Source organism: Anopheles coluzzii, chromosome 2, assembly GCF_943734685.1.
Source record: "Anopheles coluzzii chromosome 2, AcolN3, whole genome shotgun sequence".
Lineage (NCBI taxonomy): Eukaryota > Metazoa > Arthropoda > Insecta > Diptera > Culicidae > Anopheles > Anopheles coluzzii.
This window is the reverse complement of record NC_064670.1, coordinates 21,307,643-21,333,928: the sequence shown is the minus strand read 5'-3', so window position 1 is coordinate 21,333,928 and position 26,286 is coordinate 21,307,643. Positions and strand designations below refer to the sequence as shown.

At 44.9% G+C, this 26,286-nt stretch overlaps 1 protein-coding gene across 1 annotated transcript; it reads left to right on the top strand.

Moving 5' to 3' along the window:
* Window positions 1-1,184: 1,184 nt before the first annotated feature.
* Window positions 1,185-4,359, top strand: LOC120952920 (fork head domain-containing protein FD4-like). Its single transcript, XM_040372509.2, has one exon. It carries the CDS (start codon window positions 2,157-2,159, stop codon window positions 3,465-3,467), a length of 1,311 nt encoding a protein of 436 aa, XP_040228443.2. The 5' UTR covers window positions 1,185-2,156; the 3' UTR covers window positions 3,468-4,359.
* The last annotated feature ends 21,927 nt before the right edge of the window (window positions 4,360-26,286 follow it).

The window sequence follows — 26,286 nt, the reverse complement described above, 5'->3', positions numbered from 1 at the left end:
TGCGGTCTTTCTTCCATGGTCGTTGCGTTCTGCACCGGGACCCCCGGGAAGATCTATCTGCCCGGGCAAACTACCACCACCACCACCTTTTCGAGTTGGTTCCACCTTTCCCTTTGTGGATCGATTTCGCGGAAAATGGATGTACGTTTCCTTCGCTCAAATGTGGGTTGCGCTCGCTCGCTCCCACGTGCTCCCCGTGCTTTCGTTTCTCGCTCTTGCGCTTGATAAACTATTTGATTTATTTATCGCACTCCATCGCTAAATAAATGATTATTCTAGCTCCGGTCCGGTTCTGTATGAAAAACGAAAAAAAAAAACAAAAAAAAAATGAAAACAGCACCGCAAAACAATTTTCCTGTCCCCGCTTGGTTGAGTTTTGCGCATCGCACGGATGGGGTAAGTGAAGAAAGCATCGCAGTGTGCCGCCGGAAAGCTTCGTTCAAAAGTTCACCACCATTTTTCTTTTGCAATTGGCGGCCGTAGCTCCGCCCAGTGTGTGCGGTTTCGTTCGCAATATGGTGTGCGTGTGTGCTTTGTTTTACATTTACGCTGGGCCGGGTGGGGGTTGCGCACGTCCTAACGCAAACCGGGCACAGGCGCCATGCTTATGTACAGTGAGTAACGCAGCTGCGGTTGTTTGGTGTAGGCAAATGAGAATATTTGGGATGATTTTTTTACAATAAATAATTGCGTATTACGGTGAAATTAGTTAAATGAAATCAACTTACATTTTACAAAATTTATAAAGGTCAAAATCTATGGTAGTTCTAGCGTATCATTGCTTTTTTAGATTATTTGTACAATTTTGATCGTTGTATCATCACTTTTCATAAGAGAAGAAAAAGCTAAAATTACGGTTACTAGTAGATTATTTTGAACACATATTTATTCATACAAGTTATTTTCAATCATCCATATCCTAATTGATTCAATATTTTGCATTTTCATTCTACATAGTTAATTCTTCAATAAATAAAAACCAAATCGTTTTGCTCCGCACATACTTAAGGTAATCAATAAAGTCATTGAAATAATGTCCGTTTCATGTTTGTAGGACCACATTTGTGTACACCACTGTCGATATATTGACAAACACACACACCGGACTGTACAAATGTTTAGCTTGCTCGTCCCGGTTCGAGAAAAATAAAGCTTGCAGCGCTTGGCTCGCATCCGACGGGGAAGGCAAAATGTAAACAGTGTGTTAGGCGCGCTCGCTCGTTCGTAAGCTTGCAGCACACAGCACCGCACCAACAAAACACATTATATACTGCCCGCACACCCTGCCCGCTGTTGTCCTGGATCTTTTCCACCGAGGCGAGTTGGCACAGGAAAGAAAAGCGCTTTCTCTGTTGCTCCTTCGACGGCTACACTCCTCATTCACACTCACACCATCTTGCTCACACAAACACACACACACACACATCTAATGTTGCCGTGTGTTTTTTTTTGCATCACACGTACCAACATCTCACCCAATCGTTGGCGCGCGGATTGGTATTGGTGTGCTGGCAGTCGTTCCCCGCAGTTACCCCGCAGTGTGTGTTGGTGTGCTGATGTTGCGCACAACTGCATCTCTCTTGCTCTGGGCCGAAGAGGAGGCCGCTTCACTGCCCGCTTAACATATCATTCCGCATTTCAACACCTTCGGTTGTTGATTTGATAAAGCAGACCAAACAGTATCATACAAACAAGCGCCCGCGTTCGCTCGGTTCGCCGGTTGCGTTTTGACGTTCGACTGGAAACTTGCGCGAAAAAACCGGGCTCCGGTATTGTTCTCCCTGGGACGGGGGTTTTCGGTATCGTCGCCGCAGATCGAGTGGAACGTGCTTGGGCGGTGCATATATGGTGCATAAGTTCCATGTGAATGTGGTGGGTTTAAAAACAAAGATTATTCTGGCGTTGAGCTGATGAGGCTAATGTTCTTGTGACAGTGAAGAATGCACAATACAGAATGATACGAGCAATGTTAGTGAAGACGACAGTTTGCCGCTCGCTAGAATGTACTTGAGAGTGTCACAAAAGAACCAAAAGTGATCGTGAACGTAAAGAGGCTGAAGATATTTGCATAGCAATTGAATGATAAGGCACAGTGAGTGAGTGATTGCGTAGTGTGAACAACAACAAAAAACAAGCAAACAAAATACCGGATTAAAATGCCACGACCATCCCGTGACACGTACGGCGACCAGAAGCCCCCGTACTCGTACATCTCCCTAACCGCAATGGCCATCTGGTCCTCGCCCGACAAAATGCTACCGTTGAGTGATATCTACAAGTTCATTACCGATCGGTTTCCGTACTATCGCAAAAACACCCAGCGCTGGCAGAACTCGCTCCGGCACAACCTTAGCTTCAACGATTGCTTCATCAAGGTGCCACGGCGGCCGGACCGGCCCGGCAAGGGTGCCTACTGGGCCCTCCATCCCCAGGCGTTCGATATGTTCGAAAATGGCAGCCTGCTGCGGCGGCGGAAGCGCTTCAAGCTGCACAAAACCGACAAGGACATCCTGAACGAGGAGCTGGCGGCGCTGGCCAACATTAATCGGATATTTCTCGCCCAAAACTCGGCCGAAGCGTACTGCCCAACGGCGGCGACCACGATGCTGCCCGATCCGGCCATCCTGCACCCTGCCAGCATGCTCCACTCGCCAACGCTCGAGCCGCACTCGCCCCTGCCGGCCGTTGTCGCCGGCCCACTGTCGCCCATTTCCAGCAGCGGCGGCGAGACGACGCTGGTGGCCGGCACCACCCGTACCCCGCTGCGACCGAAACGATCGTTCACGATCGAAAGCCTCATCACGCCGGAAGAGGAGCACTCGGTCGAGCGCTGGAAGGGTGGCGGCCGCAACGAGCGGGAAACGAGCGAATCTCCCAGTGCCAGCCCAGCCCGACCGGCCGCCGTGCGGGACAAGCGTTCGAAACGGGGCGGTGCGGACGATAAGCTTAATCTGCTGGAATCGCCCGACCACCACCGGTTACCCTCGCTGCTGTCGCTCGCCGGCCACCCGGTACATCATCATGCTGCCGCCCTGCACCACCACCACCATCACCATCATCAGCAGCAGCAGCACCTGCATCCGCATACCGGGACGCTACCACCGGCCACCAGTCTGCCGGGCGCGAACATACCGCACTTTCTGCAGTACGCCCACCCAGCCCTGGCCGGGTACGATCTGCCCATCCATCCGCTGCTGATGATGGGCCCGCTCGGTGCAATACCGCCCCACTACTTCCACCACAGCTCGTACCACAGCTTGGCCGCGGCCCACCATCAGCAACAGCAGCAGCAGCAGCATCAGCACCTTCATCATTTGCATCATGGCAGCAGCGGGAGGACGGTGGAGACGGGTTCCGGTGGTCGATCACCATCCGGTTCCATCACCGAACCGGACAGTCCCCGGTCGGGGGGAGCAGCACCGACCGATCTCAGCCGTCCGTTAGGGCCGGCACTGCGAAGTGTTTGAAGTTTGCCGATCGAAACTTGAGAGCGAAATGGAAGGAGTTAGCGAGAAAGAGAGAGAGAAAGAGAGAATGAGAGAGACAGAGAGACAGTTGGTTCCTCAATCCCGTTCCTGTTAGTGCTCTAGTGGCGCCACCGAAGGCTGTTTGTTGAGTTTGTATTATTTTATTTTTTATTTCTTGTGTAATTAGAACAATATTTAATGTGCACTCTTTAAGTTTTGTCTCATTTCGAACCGATACGCGCCCGTTAGTGCACGTACCTATTAACGCTAACTGACTGATTGTGTGACACGAGACAAACCCACTCCCGTACAGGAAGAGTGTCCGAATGTAGGGACTGAAAGAAGGACTTTCGCCAAAAAAAAACAATGATCATTTGCCCTTCCTTTTTACACCAGAAATAAACACTCTTTCTCTTACTCACACACCCACAAAAACAATCACATCATTACCACGTGGACACCTCGCGGCTTGTATTGAAACCACCCAATCTGTCCCAAACTGGGGTTTAAATGCCAATGTTTCATACAGCTAGAATAATTCCACCTGTTAGTTAGCGGTACCGACATAATCCTGTCCGATGGTGTAGTAAGCGAGGCAGAAGATAAGCATTGTTGGTTCGATGCGTTAAGGTTCGAATTGAAACAGAAAAAAAGGATACAAAGATTTATAGGTGTAAGGTTTAGCGAAATTCAAGCTCTGTGTACGTGATTACTTATTTAAGAACCTGTTTTTACTTGCTAGAACTGAAATAAACAAAAATGTGTATATCAACCGGAAGGTGAAGTTCGTATGCCATTTTATTACAACAAATGTATACCACATTCTATTCAGCTTTAAGTACAAAGTATTTAAAGCTCTAATTTATGCAGGCAGATGGTTTCAAATGATTTTCTGTTTTTTTTTCTTTCAGAACTAATATCCAAAAGGTGAAAAAATACACTGACTAACACGAACAATACCGAATGTAATCACATTAGAAAATTGCAGAAAAACATCGCACAATCATGCGCAAAAAAACATCATTTCCAATGCAAATTAACATGAATGGCACTACTAATACACCTTTCTCCTATTACTTTTTCCCATGTATTGAGCATGGAATATTTAGCATGGAATATTTTTTACAATTTTAGCATGGAATATTGGTCTCAATAAACCCCACATTGAAAAATCACCCAAAAAAGCACTTCAAACAATTCCATTAGGTTTCATCAAGGGCTTTGTAAGTAATTGGCGTGAGTATTTATCATTTTGTTAAAGCGTTTATTACTTACCTTACATAAAAAACAAGAACAATAGAAATGGAAACTTGTTTTTCATTATTTCTTTTCATATTAGAAATCAACAACTCCAGTCGCTAATAAAAAAAATAATACTTGCACTCATCAAGATCAGAATTATCAACCTAGGTAGTTAAAATGTCAATAAATTCATAAAGAGCTATAGAAAGGCTTTTGATGTACAATAAGAAATCAAAACAGCTGCACGCACACACATACACACAGCTCAATAGTTGACAGGCAATGGAAGCTTAATTAGTGAGCTCAGGCTGTGCATAATGTAGATTTATGAACAATTGTAAGTTGAAACAATCAAACAAATCTTCGAACCAAACTTCTCTTTTCTTTCCCACAAATTTCAACAATCTTTGCTTTAAATAAATGCCATTAATCGAACGCAAATTGAACAGCTTCACTCCTACTTACGAACAAGGTAAAACAAACGCTTTGTTTTCGAAAAAAAAAACACTTCAGGAAGAAGAAACAATCTCCATTCCTTAATGTAAACCTTAACAAGCTCATGCCGGCAAACCATCGAAACAACAGCCATTCTTCTCACAAATGTTATGTTTCTGCTTTGGCTTCGGTGTGTGTGTGTGTGCCGATTTACCTTTGTTGCTCAATTGACAGCCCAAAAAGTGTAGCCCCTTCGTTGTGTGCCATTGTGTTTTGTGTGTGTGTGTGTGCGGGGTTTGTGCTGAGCAAAAGGGTGATGTTGTTTTCGGAAGTGGTTACGCCCCTCGACGGTACGGGATTAGAGTTTGTATTATTGGAGTTGCAGACCAAAAGAAACAAAAACAACAACAGCACAGCCATGCTCCGTTCTTAATCGTTGCGGTATTTCTTGAGCCTTTTCTTGAGTTTTTTATTGAGAAAAAGAACAGCAAAAAGTTTGCTTTCTTTGGGAGGTTTTGTCCCTTACCGGTATTGTGTGTGTGTGTCCTTTCCGGTCAAGTGAGCAATAGAGAAAACAAAATGTCAAACAAGACGTTGATCCCATTTTATGTCAATGCCAACATTTGAAGCTGCTATGTTTGTAACACAATTGTAATCCTTTTGAAATTGGAACACAAAATTATTGGTTTGAAGTTGATAGCAAATTAGCAGAATAATTAAGTATTCTAAGTACATCCAAACATCTAAACCTTCAAAGCGCTCCCCAAAGGCACGACAAACAGTGCTGATTCGTAGCGCCCTCCTACAGCGATCTCGGCGAACGCCCCCTCCCGTGATCGGTAATTAGGTGTAGCGATCGATAATTGAGAACAGCTAACACGAGCCACATTTCGAGCGGCTCTTAACGCGTTCCAATAGTTCGAAGCCCTCGGCCCAACGCGCATCAATTTCAATAAGAGAACGCTGCGCAAAGGGAAAATCTCGCGTATCATACAACGCCGCAGCACCCGCCCGCAGACCGCAGCCAGCTAATTAAGCACTTCCACGGAAGGAACGAACGAGCTAATAGTATCATCACCATCGTAAACGAAACCAACAACAACAAAAAAAGAGCCATTGCCTGTGATCCATGCCCTGCTTGATCGGATGCTGCGTAAGCGTTGTTGCTCCGATCGAAGGAAGCAGGAAGGGTGCACGTGCGTGTGAAATCCCGGGGGTTACAAGGAATTCAGCCGATCGGTTCGGGATCGATCGGTGGAGTTTGGAGGCTTATGGGCCCGTGATCTTTTACACATCTCGACGCAACGGTAGCCTCCTCATCGGGTGCGAAATAGTGCCCTGTCATTCGATCGAGCGTGAAGCGGTAGACGAGCTGTCTGGCACTGCACTGGGCGCGCACGGCTGCGGCGGTCTGACACACGCAGGCCAGTCGGGTCGGTACGGGAATACATACCCCCATCGGCACCAATCGGGGGAGGCAGCAAGTCGATCAAGATGATGATCGTGAATAGACACAAAACGCGGACCCGGCGAACCGAAAGGATTGACGAACGTAGGTCGACTTTTAGATGACTTTATGCGCTACTTTTCTATCGATCTATCGAGTGTCGGGTGAGAGTTTTCCTCTTCTTTTTTCTCCGCTTCGTTCGGGATCCATTAAGTGATTCGGCTCTATTTTTTGAGCGTAAATCAATTTTGAGGTTATTAGGATTCGTTAAAAGGTTTCGCCTTCCCACTTCCCGGCGCTCTTTAAATGCCGCTGCGGAGCGGTTGGGCGAGAAGGATACGCGAGATGCGCGTCCTGGGGTCCCATTTTCGCCCTCACAGCAAATCACATCACACGGAATTGAATCGGCCCCCAATCGATTGAAGCCCGTCGGATTGCAGATGAGTTGGCGATAGTGTGTTAAAGCCCGCGCAGGCCGAAGGGGGCCGGGGTCATGTTACGCTATGTTAATCAGCGTATGAAAGCGGGCGAGGCGAGGCGAGAGAGAGAGAGAGATGCTGGAACACGCTGCCAGAACCGCGAAATGGCCGGGATTGAAGAGCAGTCAACGTTATAAATCAGAAAATGGTCAGTAAACTAACCGTCCATGATCCAATTTTGCGCTACTTAAAATTCCTCAACCACTTACACAGGCTGCGGGAGCGGATAGGGTGGGTAAGGGGCGATGGTTTCATGCTTTGCGCTCGGTATGCTCGACGAAGCATAGAGAACATGATTAAAGGTGTAAAAGTTTACCGAATCATTTGTCCATTATCGGCGATGCCACACAGACACCAAAAACTTAAGAGGGAATCGTGGGCAGCAGCAGCACGATCGGTGTACAGGGACCCTATCGGAATGCGCTCACGGGCTATGGGAGTTTTGTTTCCGATCGATTCGATTATTATTCACAGGAATGCTCTCACTCTATCTCGCTGGTCAGTTTACACGGTTGCATGATGTGTGGAAACTGTTGTGTAGTCATTGAGATACCATCGCTCATAGATTTTACGCCATTTAGCCCAATTAATGGGGCAATTGCTTGCTTGTAATGAGTTTGTACTTTAAAGGTTTGATACTTTGATGCAGAAAGCAAAGAATCCTTTCGATACTGAGGCTGTTGTTACGATAGTATTTTTTGATATCATTTCCTTTCTTACATATAATATATTCGAAGGAAGAAATTATATCCTAGAGTAATGTGTGCAGTAAAAAATGACCTTATGTTCACGATTTCTTTGCGATGACGGTACCAGATATTGAAAAATTCACCTGAAAATTAACAAAAATACTAACTCAACTATTATTATCAGTTGATTGGCGATTTTTTCGACAACGAAAGTCAAGCAACTGTGGTTAAGGACATGCCTTCAATAAGGATCTTCAAATCCTTGTAATCAAATGTCGAGGAATTTTTCATGTTTTCCAGATCTTGCCACACTAGCATTTCTAATGTCCCTAGCCACCTGGGAAGAGGTTTCGGCCGGGATACAATGAAGAGCTTATCTTGACCAATTTTCAATCTTTGCTGGTTGTGGGTTTTGTGGCAGAAATTGAAGATGTTAATATCCAAGTTTATTATTCATAAAAGCAGTATTAGGTCGATAATCTTAAAACTAAACTGATCAGTAACCATGTAACTACCATGAATATACGCTTAATTAGAAGGCTGAATATATGCCAAAGTCAAAGGGGAATTTGAATTAAGAAACTAGTTACTGTATTGATTAATTGATGACTCTTTTTTGTGTTATATAAATAAAGCTCGTTACAAAACATTTTGCCAATAAACACATGCAGAGCGTAGGACTTCAGCAATCTTAAAATAGAACGTTCAAATTCAATTCAACTTTTTTCAATAAAACTAATCTTGATGACATTGCTCACTCACTACTTTGGGAATCGACACGATAAAAGAAGCTTTATTGATAGAAAAAGATGAATATATTAATAATGGGGCCCTTCACGATTCTAGTCAGCTTTTTGTATGGAGTTTGACAGTTGGAGGCTGAAATCATGTAAACACTCCTTACAAACCTCACACAAAACTAGCCTGCAATTTTCAGTCTAGATTATTCTAGCCTCAAAGCTAGAATTAGATTCGAGTACCTGCTCGAAAACACGGTGTTGTTTACATTTACCCCAAGGTGCATTAAAGAGATCACGTGGTGGAATCTAGAATCAAAGTGTATGTAGTCCAGGTGGTCTCATAGTATGATTTTTAAAACCAAATTTGAATATCACTTTTTGACAGGATGGGTGAAAACATTTGTTCAAACAAGCTTTCTTGAGGCTTGACGAATACACAAAACACTCTTAAGATCTTCATTCAGAATCAGAAGCGATAAAAATCAGCGTTCTAAATTCATACACCTTGGGTTAAGCCCACCTGTATATTATACTCATTTAGATAGCTGCTCAAAAACTGCTATACAATGCAAACAGCTGAAAGGCTGAAATTTCAGCCTACGAACTTACAACGGAAAGTGCCCCAATGTCTTTTTTTTCAAATCTTTTGTTTACAATTTTTAAAAGATAGTAGCTTTTGGTTAAACAAAAGTAAAAAGGTAAGTGATGAGACATCTTTGTTATTCATAAATCGCGATTTCTTGAAAGATTAAATGACATGAGGCACAAAACAACTGTAATCATGCTTTTATCTTCCCTAGGAGCAAGTACGGAAAAGCGTGAAAAACGCAACCCAAACTTCGTACAAAACATCAATGCCTGAACAATTACAGAGCACTCACACACTCACACACCACTCAAAGTAGAGCGTGATTATTCCTCCTGATTTAGTTCTTATGCGGATTAATTAAGGGCCACAAATTAGTCATTCGGTGTGAGCGCCTTCGTTGTACTCCCCCGAACCGGAGTAAAATTTGGCGGTTCTGTTCATTGTTCATGTTTGACTTCCAATTGCTTCAAAAAGAGTGTTCGATTTGAACGATCGATAAGCAGCGCACCACCGCCTGATCGAGTGTGTGTAGACTTTATGGACGCCAACCTAAAGATGGAATCGCTGCTCCGGAAGCCAAAGCAAAATATTTGCCTTCGTGTGGACATTAACGAGCCCGAAACCGGATCGATTCAACCGCGTCAGCCACAAAACCGCTCCATTCTCCATTGGATGAACGCTGTCGAAAAACAAGGGAAAACCCAAAAATGCTGCAACGCCCAAGCACAGCTGCACGGTCGTCTTGGTGGGCTGGGTGGGGTGAACCGGGCGACGTCGAGAACTGTGTTCCTTCCTCGAGCGCAATAAATAATGAATTATTAATTAGTTCCGTTGTGCTGAGTGCGCGGTGAAAATACCGCCAGCATAATGGGGAGTTGGGGTGGGTGGACGTCCAGGCCCCTCTCGCCACGGAATGTAAAACAGCCATTTGTTCTTGTGGCACAGGCACAGAACACAAACACACACACACACAAACATGAAGCCACGAGACACACAAGCACGGTGTGGTCAGCAAAATGAGCGATCCGCGGCACAGTTTTCGGGGCGCTTTCCATGCTTTGCGGGAAAAACCTCCAGCGTACGCTGAAAATCTGCCTTCCTGAGTGCGTTAAGTGTTGCTCTCTCTCTCTCTCCCTCTCCCTCTGCCTACACTGCCCATGTTTTGTGTTTATTATTCGGTCCATTTTTTATTATTCCTTAAGCAGCACTTCAGCCGGCTCCTTCAGTCGACTGCCTCCTCCTAATCTAATCACAAAGCCCTCCATTTTGGATGTACACATGAAGCGATGTGTAAAAAAACAACAACTAAGCTAAGCGCCAATTGCCTAAACATGGAAAACATATTAACTGATGCCCTGCCCCGGGGGGTGCGCGAGGGAAATTAATTTGAATTTAGTTTTAATAGACCAGCTGGACTTTCTTCCGCCGGTTGGGGCAGCGGTTTAGGAAAATGAGACGGGGGAAAAAGCAACGTTGTTTTTTTTTTTTTTTGTTGTGTTTGGTTAAACACGACTGCTTACGGGGTGAAAGACGGGAGAAGCTACGTTGGTGGCGCTGTGAGCGGAATTGGCCACGAATGCGTACTTTTACTTTGCAATCGTTCTGTTGGTCTGTTGTTCTGTATTTTATTCACTTTCTTCGCGCGGTTTGAGCGATTCTTCGGAGGGGTCCTTTTATGATATCTTTACATAGCAGCGGGCTGCACCAACAAAAAATGTACCGTAACGTAGATGGACATTAAATGTAAATGTGTTTCCCACTTACACAACCAGTGTGTTGTAAATGGGTAATAAATAAAAAAGTACGTTGCTATTCTAATGTTATATAGCTCCTCGGGTCACACAAGCATGGTTGTGTGAAAGGTGTTTGCGTTTAATAAATCCATTGGAGTCTCATGCTGCTTTTCTCCTTTTTCAAGTGCCCCTTTCAATTGGTTCAAACTATTTACGAAAAAAAAAAATTAAACACAATCCACTATTTGTTTACCGTGCCTGGATTGCGTGATTAATACTTCTCCTTGTTAGCGTAAAACCGATTTGCTACCAACACTCAAACGGCACACTCACCGACTAATACCAATTGGAAAAATGGAATCCCAATTATGTTCCCTTCCCAAACTCCTTTTGGCGTAAGCCTTTCCAACAATCATCACCTACTCGTTCGCAGTACGCCCTTCCTTTCAGTAGGAAAAAAACCCAAACCCAAAATCCAACTCGAATCAAGAGCCCTCCAAATGTCAAGTAGCCAGACACGCTACCAACGGCTTCCTCCCCTAACACCCGGCGCCGAGATTCCTATTTGTTTTGTCTTATCAAACAGCAAATACAAATAAATGTCATGGCATGCTTCTGCGTGCAGCGACGCGCCACACAAACGTTGCCGGTACGGTAGCAGTTGCCGCAGGAAAGTTTCATGCGCAATTTAGGGAGAGAAAGAAGAAGAAAACGGATATCGATTGGATAATAGAAAAGCGAAAGATTTGTTTTTTTTTTACGGTGCCGCACGGAAAGGAGTTTCGGCTGGATGGATCGCTGTCAGAACACGTCAAAAAGCGAGCGCTCTTCCTCGCCAATTTGCCTAGTCCACAAATGCCGTGTTGTTTCCTTCGGTGCGCGAGAAACATTCCAATTAAATATGGCTTCCGCAGTTTGTCCAGTCCCCTTTCGCTGCAGTTTCACAAGAAGCTTCTTTCCGTCCTGGCTATGTCGGCGTAACGTTTCATTTATTTATTTACCAAATAGATTTATACCTCCAAGCCCTTGTGCACCTCCCTTTGAGCGCAACATAGGGGTTGTTGTTCCATGGAATAAAAATGGAACACAGCACAGAACAGGCACACATTTTCACGCAAGCGAGCACGCACCCCCGCCGGCAGTGTTGCATAATCATCCACCATGTGCATTTTGTGCATTTTATGACCCGTTGCCCCTTCTCGCCTCGAAAGGCGAACTGCAGTTTGCACAAGCTTCCGGAATCTCTATCCCATTTCTTCCTGCGCTGCATTATGGTTAAGGTTCTAGAGTTTGATTCTGCACTCACGCTCACACAGATGATGAATGTGCAAGATGACACCAGTCAGAGCCAGAGAGACCACTCGGTCAGAACAAAAAGGGAAAAGATCCCCCGAAAATGAGTGTGTGTGTACTGCGTGCATTTCACCGGCTTCTAAGAAATGTAATGACCGGCTGAAAAGAAGCACCAGCCGAAGGCATTTCCTTTTTCCTCTAAAGAAGGGTGGCTCTCTAGAGCCGCCAGGAGCCAAAATGGCCAAGTGTGCATTTGATGCCATCTGAAGCAGCACAACAACAACGACGCCCATCCCCCCTCCGGAGGTCGATGCAGCTGCATCTGATTCGACCCGTAATTGCATTAAAAACCTACAATTTGTTTGTGGAATCGTTCAATTTGTTTGTCTGCGCTACCGTGTATGTATATCTCATTGTGCCACTTCCCTTCCTGTGGTGTGGTCCTCCGACGCATCAACAAACACCACAGCAGCACCACCCCACCGGAACTAAACTCGCCCTATGTTTGCTATTACCAGGTACGTACACCAGCAGTGCACCGTACACGAGTGCATCCAATTTGTAAGTACTCGTCGCGCGGAAGTGCACGACCCTTCTGCCGACACCACGGTTGCAGCATACAGGTGTGTGTGTGTCTGTGTGGTTGTGTGGGTGATGTGTACGGAGAAAGATGTGCTTGATGTTTTGCAACACACAGGCTGGAGCAAAGGAAGGAGCTGGAATTATTTACATAAACGTTCAACCGCTTTGCTTCGCTCCAGTGTGCAAACCACCGCATTTTCCCAGGAAAAGAACTTTGCCTAAAATTACCATACACACACACAAACATTGCTGACCCCTGGAGGGTGTGTGCCACACGTCAATGGTGTTACGAAACAATGTACAGAAGAGGTCGCCCTCTGCACTCCGAACAGGGTACATTGTTGTGGACCGGCAAAGGACGATGGTCCTTCCGCCCGGCGCAGGAGGCTCGTGATGTAAAGCAAATGTTTAAACTAAAGGATTTCGATCGAATTTGCCAACCGCAACGCTCGCGATGGCCTACTGCTGAGGGTGTAAGTGCACCGGAGCGAGGGGAAAGTCAATCATTCTTCCGGGTTCATCCGGAGTCTCGACGTCTTGTGCGAGTGTGTAAAATAAACACCAACTTTGTGTGTCGGTGGTACACTTTGTTTTCTTCGGAACTCGAGCTCGCGCAGATGCAAATTGTTTTGGGTGAAACAATCGATACACCGGTTGAAGGGATTAGAATGTGCGATCAAACTTTGCAACGAGAGTTCCTGGAACTGTTTGACAGCTCCGTCTACGGAGTTGTAATTATTCGACTTGTTTACGTTAGTAATCATACTTAAATGATGCCCGGTACTTCGAACTAGTTTGGAAAATAAATGACCTACGGATGTTTGAGTAACTGCTCACAATTTGCATAACAAATTTCTGATTTCAGCGAATTTACTAAATTTATGTTACATTTTATTTTCGTTAGCAACCTCACATATCATAGCGTTGTGTCATTGGTCAGCAGCACTGCTCAAACGAAAGAGTAAAAAGTTATCTAAACCCGAGGGAACTCAAATATTTGTCTCTATAAATTATGTAAAATCTTAATCTTATCTTAACTTCCTGCGTTGCAGTGCATATTGCTCCAAAAAGATTGATTTATTGTTATGCACCACAAATGAGTGATTTTGTGCAGTCGCAATTCAATAGCTGAACAGTTTGGCTTGCTTTTTAGCTGGTTGTTCAATAGTTGTCCAGCAGTTGTATTAAAATTGTCCTATTTCGTAGCAAACAAACTGAATGATACGTTTAAACTTCTACTTTGATTACTACTAGAGTTTATATTTTTTTCCAACAACCTAAATGATCACGCCGACTTGTAAAGAGTGTCTAGACTTTAGACGAGATGGTACATACGAGACTTGAACCTACGACGGGCATGTTGATTTGTCGTGCGAGTTTACCCTAATGAAACCTGTCAAAACGGTTTACTCTTCAATCACATCGGAAAGGTAAGCTGAAGTAAAAGATAAATAAAATAATAAAAAATCATGTGTGTAGAAATACGGCAAACTAGCTCGATCCTCTGCAAACCAAGGATGCAACAGCTGAAAACAATCCATTGCGAAAGACACGTTATTGAAATGGTTTAACGAATGAACCATCACCTCAACAAGTCAATTCTCGTTGAACCCTTCGGTAGCACCTCTAACCCACTCACCACCCACCCAGTTCAACAGCCACCTTCATGTTTCACCAATGATTTCCCAACTCCAATCTGCACCAAAGCTACACCTAACGGCCGACAGCCTCCCTGCTCTCACTCTCCGAAGCAACAGTCTCCCCCACGCATACCACAACAAAAAAAAAAACATACACAAAAAGCTCCCCCGAAAGCCAAATGACGAAAAATCAAGATTGATCAGCTTTTCTTCGGCAGGCCGTGATCGTATTAACCGAAAGCGCTGAAAACGAGAACGCGCGAGCAAGCGGGTTCGTAACCAGTTCACAATAATTAAGAATAATGATCGATAATTGGGCGTACCGTGGGTACTCGGTAACTGGCGGCCTCCGATCGGTGAAGGTTTTTATGGAGTTTTCCTACACTCCTATGGGCAACACTAATGTTCGTCCGGGCGGGAGGCTTTGGTTTATGCTCTCCTTTTCTCGCTTCTCGCCATCCTCCAACGCTAATGCTTGCTCCAAACCCACACATCTTCACAGGACACCCTCTTAAAGTGTACTGCTACGAGAGGATTGGCCCCTGCTTCCATTGTGAGATGTGGATGTGTGAAGGGGATGTACTACACCCTTCCCTCCCTCACCCGGTTCGCTCGACTCAACGATGTTTGCTCAATGGACTATTGGTAAGATAAACAATGGCTTATAACTTGTCATTACACGGAGCCCTGCTGTGGCCGTGTGGCAAACAGAATGGTTAAGGTGCGCGTCGCTTTTGATCTGGCTGGGGAGGGAAAGGTTGTGCGTACACCACGAGCACATATTATGTGCTTCGATTGCCTTCAAGTGTATCCGCTTCTACCGAACCGAAAGGGAACTACACCTTCCTGAGACTACACAAAAACAGCCTGACATGATGATTTATGATCTGTTAACTCCATTTCTCACTCACAACAACCGATCGGGCGCACTAGAGCTGAGACCGAACATAGTTAAAGCGCGTTGTTAGTTTTATTGGCCATCTCCCGACATTCAACCAGCTCCTTTCCGCCATTCCTTATGGCCTGTGTTGTTAGTGGTGTTTTACATTCTTGATCATTTCCCTGCGTCCAGCTCAACCGCTTTGTTTATTCGTGCAGCCAAATTTGAGACTTGCGCACGCATTTAATATCCTTCAATAAAAGAGACTGAATATGTTGCTGTATGTTTAGATATGAACGGCAAAGGCGAATTGGCGTAGGACGTCCCCAAACGCGGCTAGGCTTTATTTCTGTGATGGATGGATGGCATCAAACAAAGAGCAACACCGACATGGCATTTGTTCGGTAGTGGTAGTGCAACTGTTTCGATAGAGAAGGTCCCTGGTTTGACGTTTTGTCCGAAACAGGTGCCTCGAAGCGAACGGCACTCTACCTCGTTCGGGTAGCGTGAAAACTTGCCCAAGGGAAGCCACCGTGGTGACGGTTGATCAATCGTTGGCCTGCCGGCTTCCAATTATAAGATCATTTGTATGAAAGTCCCCAAAAATGTTATTATTAGGTGCACCCTTAAACGATCCTACCGAGTACCGCTCTGGGACACTCTCTGTGCTTTCCTCTGTGATGGAAGACCTTTTCCCTCTTGCTGGAAAACCTTAACGTTATCGATGTTTGCATGCCTGGAAGCGCAATCCAACACGTCGCCGTACGCTTAACAACATTCAATCAATCAATTAGCTTATCATGATTACGATCGTTGCTGTAAGTTGTGTCCCCTTTCACTCCGTGCCTTCCCTATAATAGAGACCAATAAAACGGGCTCCCATATTAAATGGGAAGTAAGTGCTACCTTCCTGGTTCTAACGTCCCCCCAGATCGGAAGCGGAACAGCAAGATTACGGGGTTTGGGTGCGCCCAGCTCTGCTTTTGATAAGACACCACCTAACCCAGATGCCAGATTCCGATGCAAATGCAACTGCTGTTGCGAACGAATGTGCGTGTAAGCTCCTGCATATCATTACGCAGAACATAACGCGTGTGCTAGAATTATGTGGCAAAAGAAATTTGGCGCAAAACCTTCCTTAATAACAAGCCCCCAACTAGGCACTTCCCATCGCATCGCTAATGCGCCGTAATGGTACTTATTATATTTAAAAAATATATCTCCATCACGTGTGAGGCCTTCAAATGCTGCTGCTGATGTTGCTGCTGCTGTGAGGCAAATGCTTACGCACTGCATTATGCGCATCACACGTTTATGCGCAGTTATTAAATTGTAATCGTAAAGTAATGCTCCAATGTATTGATGGCCCTGCAATTCGCGTTTTTTTTTGTTTTCAGCAAAGATACCTCCCAACAGCCCACAGGTGTTTTGAGGCCACCATGCTGCAGTCCTCTCGGGTGGGTAACAAGATGATGATGGGTGGGTTTGACGTACACATTAATTGCCCAATTGAGCTAAAAATATGCAATCTGCTCGGTGGGAGCGGAAGAAGAAGGAAGCTTTTGGCTGATGCACACACGCGCGCCTACAGTTTTATTAGAGGAAACGACTCTAATTTCTATGATCGAGGTGAGAGCCCGAGTGATTACTGGCTAATTACACATCCTTGGGTAGCCAAATTTGCATCCCCAATTGGGGAGCGTGGATGGTGTGAGACGACCCCCAACTATGTTGCAGCGTTGGTAGCAACACAGCAGACAGGAACTTCATCAGACTCGCATAACATTTTCACTTAAACTTAATTTAAATAACATTTAACGCAGTTCAGCAACGCGCGGGGCCCGGGGAAAGGTAACATTTTCCTATGACCATTCTTGTAGGACAGGAGCGTAATTAAAATTGATTATGATAATTACAACCCGATGCGTATCTGCGTAACGCTTCAGCGGGCTTAGAATCTATTGAGGCCAATGGAAGTCATTTTATTAACAGTAATAGCCTACAAATTATATGGCTTTCGAAGAAGCAAAAAAAAAACAGAGTTAACACCTGCACAGTTTTTGTGAAACAAAAAATTGTTTGATTGCATTTAAATTTTAAGAGCAGCTTTTCAAATATATTTGTGATGCCTTGGTCCGTTCTAAACCCATAAAGCTATCAGTATTGATTTCCCTTCACGTTCACGATGGCATTGGTACAAGTCTCAACACCAGCGGAAGGACCCTCAATAAAACTTTACAAAACATACACTAATTAGAAAATAAAATCAATAAAAACCACAAAACAACGCATCAAAAAATTACACTTTTATGAGCGCCCCGCGGATTTACAGCTAACAAATGTCAAACAACAATCACACACTCGCCGCCGCCGATGCACAGCTTACAATCACGAAATGAATAAACCATACACGCTGTGGCTGTGATTTCGGTTAACTCGCGCGTAGTACTTTCAAAGAATTAATTTTCCATTAACCCCTTACAAGGTAACTGGCACAGAAAATAACGATTAAACATCAAAATATTTGAGTAGTCTCAGGCCGGGCTCAACGGCGCTGGCGGAACCGAACCTGTCCAAACAGTGCCCGCTCGCCCTCGCCGCAGTGGGATTTTTGGGGAGGTTTTGGATGCGCCGGCAAAGCTTCATACCAAAAATGTATAACAATGCGGTTGTTAAGGCCGGGCTACATTGATCGTACTCGCAAGCGTAATTTTGATTTTCACTAGCGCATCTGGCGGCGGCTGGTGGAAGCTTTTTTTGGTCATCGAGGGAATGGACCTGCCGGATCTCAAAATTAAGTAGTTTTTCCATCGTTTTCCATTGCAAAAATGGATGCAATGCGTGCAAGACATGTGTATCTACGTTTTACAAAACTTTTCTCCTCCGATTTAAGTAAAAAATATGGAAAAATAACGTATTTTCTGGAGCGGCTCCAAATTGTTTGGCAAAATGCTTCGGTTAGCCGCCGCCAGATGCGCTAGTGAAAATCAAAATTACACCAGAGAGTACGATCAATGTAGCCCGGCCTTTATGTATTATTCATACCAAAACTACGAACCTCGTCGGCGATTTCATTTGTGAGATCCGAATTAAATTATCTATAAAAAATGGAAACACAAAAGGTTCATATCGAGTTCACCGTTGTTGGGTGACGGGTGGTTTGATGATGTTTCCTACATTGCAGAACGGCAATTGCAGTGGTTAGCGTTTAAAGGCCGGGCTACATTGATCGTACTCTCTGGTGTAATTTTGATTTTCACTAGCGCACCTGGCGGCGGCTGACCGAAGCATTTTTCCAAACAATTTAGAGCCGCTTCAGAAAACATGTATTTTTTTCATGTTTTTAACTTAATTTGGACGAGAAAAGTTTTGTAAAAGGTAGATGCACATGTCTTGCACGCATTGCATCCACTTTCATGACAAAAAACGATGGAAAAACTACTTAATTTTGAGATCCGGCACGACCATTCCCTCGATGACTAAAAAAAGCTTCCACCAGCCGCCGCCAGATGCGCTAGTGAAAATTGAAATTACAGCAGAGAGTACGATCAATGTAGCCCGGCCTTAATGGTTGATTGATTTCTTCAAAATAGAGCAGAATCGATGATAATTTTGTGCATCCAATCTTGCAACACATTAGTCGAAGCGCATGGACTTAATTAATTTGATAGTATTGAGCTTCTGGCAAACGACAGATTAGGTCATTTGATAGACATTCGAACGATTCTGTTTGGATCTTTTTGTCTAGATTGCCCAGAACGAAAACTGTATCCTCATTGAATATCATCTGGCTATGGTATACAGAAGAAGAATCAACCGCCAAATGGCCTCTGAACACTCTCCAAATTACGTTATATGTTTCTATCGCTTAAAATCACCCAAAATTAGTTACATTACTAGTTAAGTTAAATCTAGACATTACTTCACAACGATACAATTTACATTTACGTTGTTATCTTCTACACTGTGAAGAGAGTAAAGTAGCTAGCCTTTTACGCTAAATCTGATGATTACATTCTCAAATCATTTTCACTTGGGCAAACAGAATTTGATGTCATTGAAACAGCTCTAACTAATATCCAATTATTTATTTTACTTTCTATACTACAATCCAGCACTAAAAACAAAGTTGTCTGGAACGATTTTAGAGTAAGTAAACCAGCCTGAAGTATTAATGGTGAATTAAATTGACATCAAGTCAACATTCTGCAAAGCAACTATTTAACGGGACCAGAGACACATTGTTAGAATTATTGAATTATAGAATTGAGTATAGAATTGATGAGGTCTTTAACCTGTTAAATCTTGTCAATTCAATACCAGAAAAGGTTCATTTCCCAAAAAAGTGTTTCAATTTGACTTCTCAACTTTAGATGAAAATCTACTCATAAATGGACCAATACCTTATGAAGTGAATGGAAAATTTATTTAAAAGTTAGATTAAACAGAAAAAGTAAAAAGCACTCACAAAAATCAAATAAATTAGTTGTAGTCAATTTCGCACCGAATTCAACATTGCAATTCCTTTTCACCCCCATAGTTCAGCTCAATTTACAAGAATCATCGAAAAATTCTCACCATGCATTCTGTTAGTCATTGCACTCAGCATTATCAAAGAAAACCAATTAAATTAAACTAACCCCAAAATCGACCGCCACCGGTGTGCTCACATCATCGTCATTTGCTCGCGACTCAATAGGATGCCAATTGGATCACCTCCGTTTCGTTTTATGGGCTCGTTACCTCGGTCTAGCTCATTGGACTGCTGCTGCCCTGCTCGATGGTGGTCCACCGCATGTTCCCCCTCCCCCCTCCTCTCCCCTTCTCTCTCCTCCGGCTAATTTAGATCACTCTGGCCACCCATGGCGGTATGTGGGTTTCTGCCCGTAGAGTTCCTTTACCTGTCACCGGTGTGCTGCGCCTCTACCGCAGCCCGCAATGGCCTCGGAAGTTGCATCTGTCCTGCAAATTGGTCACACAGCGTCAGCCACAAATGCAGATCAATGTGTTTGTATGCATTTCCCATTCGTCACCCCTTAATGAACCGTGCCCTGGGCGTACTGAGGGGTAAATATTTAACCAACGTGTAAACATCGCCTTACAGGACACACACGGACGAACGGATGGAAAGGATCGTCAAGGAGTTGTGTTGGCTTTTGTGGCATTTAATACTATTGTACTGTAAGTACAGTGGAATGGGCCACAACGTGGCACAAACCCCTGAACCCCAAGGCTGGCTGGCGCAATGAGTGCTTGTAAATGCTTTGCGCTACGATGAGAAACGAGGAGCGTAGAAAAATGGTTAAACCTCCGCACGCCGCTCTCAACATCTCGTTCGTTTCCCATTTTGTCAACTCACTGCCCGCCGCACGGTTGCGGTGACTTCCGGTAATGCTTGATAAATTTAAAATCCTGTCCCAATTCGATTCGCTTGCTGCTGTTGCTGCGTGTAACTGATGTGTCGTTTGGTTGAATGGGAAATGGTTCATTTGCCGTCTCCTTGCACACGTACGTGGCGCACATTTTCTCATTCTCAACGATGGGCGCCCAGGATGCGTGTAAATGAGTGCATCAGTCCAGAGTCCGCAGTTTTGTGTTACACGATGTAAAAGAGAGAAAAAAGGGAACAAGAACGACAGAACAAGCAATGAAGCTAAAGAAGAAGAAAAAAACACAACGGTAGCAAAACTGTCATTTTAACTGTGGCACGCCGTACGCAGCGATAAATTGAAACTCTGTTACACGGTTTTTTCGACTTGTCAAAATACGATTCGCCACGACATGGAATTGCACACACACACACACAGTTGACACAGAAGATTAATGAGCAGCGCCGGCGACGCGCGTAAACAGAGATTGACCCTTGAGATTGAGACTGCGGAACGGTTTTGGGGTTTTATTACGCAAAAGCTTACCAGAGGAACTCGCTCGCTCGGAAGTGCGTTCAGAAGCATCGCTTTGCTTGTAGTTTCTTTAGCTCATCCTCTCGCCAGTAGCCAGTAATGGCGGCAGCAGCGCTGGTGATCCTACAAAAGTGTCTTAACGCGATGCGCAATGCGTCATGATTGTCCGCGCTCGAAAGGATAAAAAACGCGCTCTCCCCCCCCCCCCCCCCCCCGTAACGCCCGGAAGGCAAACCTCTTTTACGCAAATCGACAGATGCCTTCCAGCTCAGTGCGCGTATGTGTGTGTATGTATTTTTGGTTTAATGACAACACCACACAAACATAACAAAAAAATACACAGGCCCCACACTTGATGCGTTTGAACCTTGCGGCAATTGTTAAAAATATACAACAACAAATGTCCTCTCCTTCTCCAATCCTTCCACCCTTGCACGCATGCAGATAGACACATAATGATGGCTAATTAGTCTTCTTTACTCTTTCAATTAGTGCTGCTGCTGCTGCTTCTCCTGCTTTGGGCAGTCCAGTGTGGCGATTGTTGCAAGCATCGACGACCCAATCACGCCCCAGACTGACCGTACGTACGTAGCGGCGTTGCTGTAATGCCATTTTAACGGGCTGTAAAATAAACGAAATGACAACAGCGCAGCCCAACACCTTAAATGTCATATCCCCGCGTGACTGCTACGCTTCACTAAAGAATGTCTTCAGCTCTTTCTTCTGGCGGTCGACACGTTTACGTGCCCGGTACATAATAAAATGCAACATTTGTTCGTTTAACTGTACGGTTGAGGACGATTGTCACTGCAATTATTGGGAGCAATTATGAAACCTTATTTTAACCGCAGCTAGCCACCGCTCATCATTTTCGGTGGTATTTTCGTTTAAGCGGGTTAATAGTTTTGGGGTTTGGCTTTTGGGATTACGTGTTCTTTTCGTGTTTTTTGGGGCGTAGTCAAGGTGTTCGTTAAGGAAGCTACCTTTCGACACTGAAGACGTACGTCAGGATGTGTGTGTGTGTGTGTGTATTTCTTTCATTTCGCTTAAGAAAGGTCAAAGGCCATTTCAGTTAGTGTCCTTACGTGTAGTCATTACTTCTGCTCCTATATCGTGTTCCAGACTAGCTTCTAGTGTAGCAGTTTTCAACCGGTGGGGAATTACCCCCAAAGGGGAAATTATTGAAATATGAAATAATTTCAATAATGAAAATAAAACATAAATTTGCAGAATTAAAGATCCATATGAAGAAAGGAATCTGACTTTTAATGCTGAACAAACAAAAAATGAACAAAAATAGTCTTTATTTCTGCAGCTTGCCTAGTATATTTTCTCGAAGGCGCTATAAAAGGACACTAATATTTTCAGTTTGTATAGAAACTGAAAAAAACAGCATACTGTATGTAGAAAGCTTTGAAATTTACATTTTGGAATGGTGCCAACTTTTTATATTGTATTTTTTCCTCAATGTTCTATTCACGTTCCACTGCTTGGAACTAATTCCCTTTGCAACGTCCTTACGACTAATCTTTTCCCCACTGTTCCTAGTTACTGTAACAAAACCGCCGTTCAACAATTGTGCTCCGCCAGCCACCCCTTTTGTACCATCGAATGCAAAGTAAAAGTCTTTCACCCGGACCCAGACGATAAAAGCTCCTGCTGTACACGGTCAGGAAAAAACACGTGCAAACTGAACAAACATTTATTCATGTCGTGGTAGCGTACAATACGATCAAACGACCAAAACCGGACAAACCGAGTGTTAGCAAGGAGGAGGGATGTTTTGCATATACATATCCGCTAGTAAATTTTCCCTCCGCACAGGCCACAAACAGGGAAAATCCTCCCCCCCCCCCCAAAATCAGTACAACACCAGTAACATTCTCGCAGGAAAAGAGCAATAAAATGAGCAACATTTGTGAAAAGTTCTGCTGCTCCTTCGCAGAAAAGGGATGAAACCCCCGGAGGTGCAGCGAAAAGGCAGACACGGTTTCGGTGGCCGTGTTAAGGTTTAAGGTTTCGCCCACTAAGGTTATGTTCCTGTTGCGTGATGCGGGAATATTTATCATTTAATTTATTAGCCGCCCTACAAGGATTTGGGTACGCGAAGTAAGACAAGGATGAATTTAAAGCATGCCAAACGAACAACAGAACCTTGCCGTTTTTTTTTGGTGTTGTTTCAAACCACACTTTTCTACTTCCAACCACCCTGCAAATTACAGTCGATTGTTTCACTGTTTATTTCTCACCCATCGTACTTATGACGAAACGATGATTCGGTGCATTTTAAACATGCCGCTTCTACTACGATGGGAGCGAAACTTATGACGGATGCCAATGGCCAAACCCTGCCGCTAGGCAGCGAATCCCCCAAGTGGGGATGACTCTTTTTCCCAAATAATTCCACCGTCCTACGCAGTCACACACACACACACACACACACACACACACACACACACACACACACACACACACACAAACGGACGGACAGACAGACTGTGCTGCCGGCTGTATGACACGACAATTACACACGCCATGACCGTGAGAGAAAGATTCTACCCATTTGATATCGAACGCAATAGCCAATGTGATTTGCATCGGTCGAAGACGACGACGCGTAGCAATTGAACGGGCGCGGAAATGATCATTTTCCTTTTTCTCCCTCTCCCCGATCTTACCCACCGATCCGTTGCAGTGCCCCTGCCAGTCCAGCCCTGATCATCCTATACGACGAGCGACAATTGGTGTCCCGCTGGTGTGTTTGGACCCGCTTTCGGCTTAGAAACGGCTTCGGGAATTAGCTCCACAAAACGGGCCCCGGGTTCGTCCCCATCCGCTGTTGGAGAGGTACCGATCTTCCTTATTTCTTGTTCTGCTTCTTCTTCTTGCTCAAAACCCCTTCCAAACAAGCCACCAGTGATTTGCCACAGCTGTAATTGTACGTAGGAAAACGGAAAATCATCATTCAGCAGAGCAAATACATAGCCCCGTGAAGCAGCCACTCTTTCTTTCCTGCTCTCTCTCCCTCCTGTGTTCTCTCTCTCTCTCTCGGTACACGGGGGAAGATGGGGACGGTAATAATTTGTAGCTGATTCGATCACCGTTCAACAATGGTCGCAAAGCACCAACGAGGGGAAGCAGAGGTTTGGGGTTTCATGGATTTTCGCGCTAATTACGGCCACCTCCCACCGGGACACTGATCAATCGGGCAAGAAATCGTTTTCAAAGTGTTTATCTTGCGTACGGAGCAATCTGCCAGGTGTTGGATGATCAGTTACTCGTGGTAGAATGTTACGGGGTTCGAGCAAACGGCGTGTGAATAATTGTGTGTTAGCGTCGGAGCTAAATATTTGACAGACCGACTGTTGCTCTTAGCTTGATTAAATGTGTGGTTAAAGTTTTTTTTAACATCGTTGAGGAATAACGGAATGATGATCTTCACATTTAATTCGTAATAGATCAGTGAACGATTATGACACATGGGATGTAGCAATAACGTGTCCTTTCAAGCGCCCCGAATGCCTAATTAAAGACAATTTGAACCACAAAACAGTCATTTTTAATTGCAAAAGCTCAAACCCTACCTCTGTGCCAACGCGCAGAACCGCAAAATCAGCCCATTTGGGCAACTATTCGATTATCAAAACCCACTTCAACTATTATCCTTCCGCCATCCTTTCTAACCTTCCGTTTGGGAAGAAAGCTCTTCCTCGGCCATGACCTTTCAAGCGCGGATGGCATGCCTACCAACAACTGCCGAGTGGGCTTTGAGGCTTCCCGAGGACCACCGACGTAACGGAACGAATTGCAAAACCCCGGCACCGGCTTAATCCTTGAAATTAGGAAGGAGCAAAAAGAAACCCCCTCAAAACCTTTTGCAGCCGTTTCACACCTGAAGAGCAGGCGGTCGGTTGTAGGATAGGTTCGTTGCGGTGTAGGGAACACCACGGTGAAGCGTTGTATGAAGCGTGTCCTGAAAATACCGCACACACTGTCAGCAGGTCGCTTCTCCGCTTTTCCGTAGTTCGATTGACACCGGGAGGATAGAATTTTCGAGACAGGTTGCAGGTCATCTTGGCCTGAGGTGCATTCACCGTGATGGGATAATGGGAGCGCACGTGGAGAAAGCTGTTATAAATTTACTCTCCAGCAGGTGCATTTTATGCGCGATGTTGCATTTGGGAATGTGTATTTAAATTTAATTACTTGTGAAAGACAGCAATCCTTTCAAAGGCATTTTACCTCATCCCCACAGCTTTCAGCGCATTGTTTCATCCCAGCATATCAGTGTGTACATCACCACACCACACGACAGGATGGGCGGTAGAATCAGAGTGTGAAAACCGAAAAAGTGGGAGCCCAAAAAAACCATCCCCAATCATCAACCACCCTATGCAACGCCGAGCCGCTTTTCCCGCTGTCCGATCTCGTTATTGAAACAAACTCCGCCCCGGTGCAATAAATTAACAGCCCCGCAACACTGGAAGACGGCTTAAGCCCGCAAGGATACTGGAGAGTAGTGTGGTGAGCATCGTTAGCGAAACCGAAACGACTGCCATTGCAAAAACCGCACCGACAACCGATACCAACACTTGCGCCGGTTGCGTGCATTCGGTTATGTACGACGCAAGCACCCGCCACCACAGATCATCGGTCCACGGGTGGTTTGAAAATAAATAAAGGTCTCCCGATGCGGGCAAAGGGAAGATGCAGGGCGCAGCAGTATTATCCATTGCACCGCTCACGAGCTCAGGCCGGGATTAACGTACAAAACGGGGCAGAGTGAGCCGAGCGAGCAACCGGTGCGCCGGTAGGGAGATAAATGCAGCGCAAATTAGTAACCGCCCAAGGTGGATTGCAATTGTCCGTGTGCAGCAACGCTTGTTCATCATCGTTGGTTAGCGGACGTGTGATGCTGGGGGATGGTTTTTTGTTTTCTGCGACCTTTGGTTCATTTTGAACATCGGCTGCAAAGCTTTAGCTCGTTTGAAAGCTTTTTTGTTCTAAAAACAAAGCCCGAGCTTCTACTCATTTTTAGTACTGAATTCGGAGCGTGGTCTAAATCCGCCAGCACTTCGTTTCGAGCAGTTTAGGTTAGTTTGAAAGTTTCTAAACAAAATTTTAAATTAACCGTTAAATTCAACCGATTTGGTTCAGAATAAAGGGG

Excerpts from the sequence above, each read along its gene's own strand:
- LOC120952920 (XM_040372509.2), top strand. The coding sequence starts at position 2,157 with ATGCCACGACCATCCCGTGACACGTACGGCGACCAGAAGCCCCCGTAC.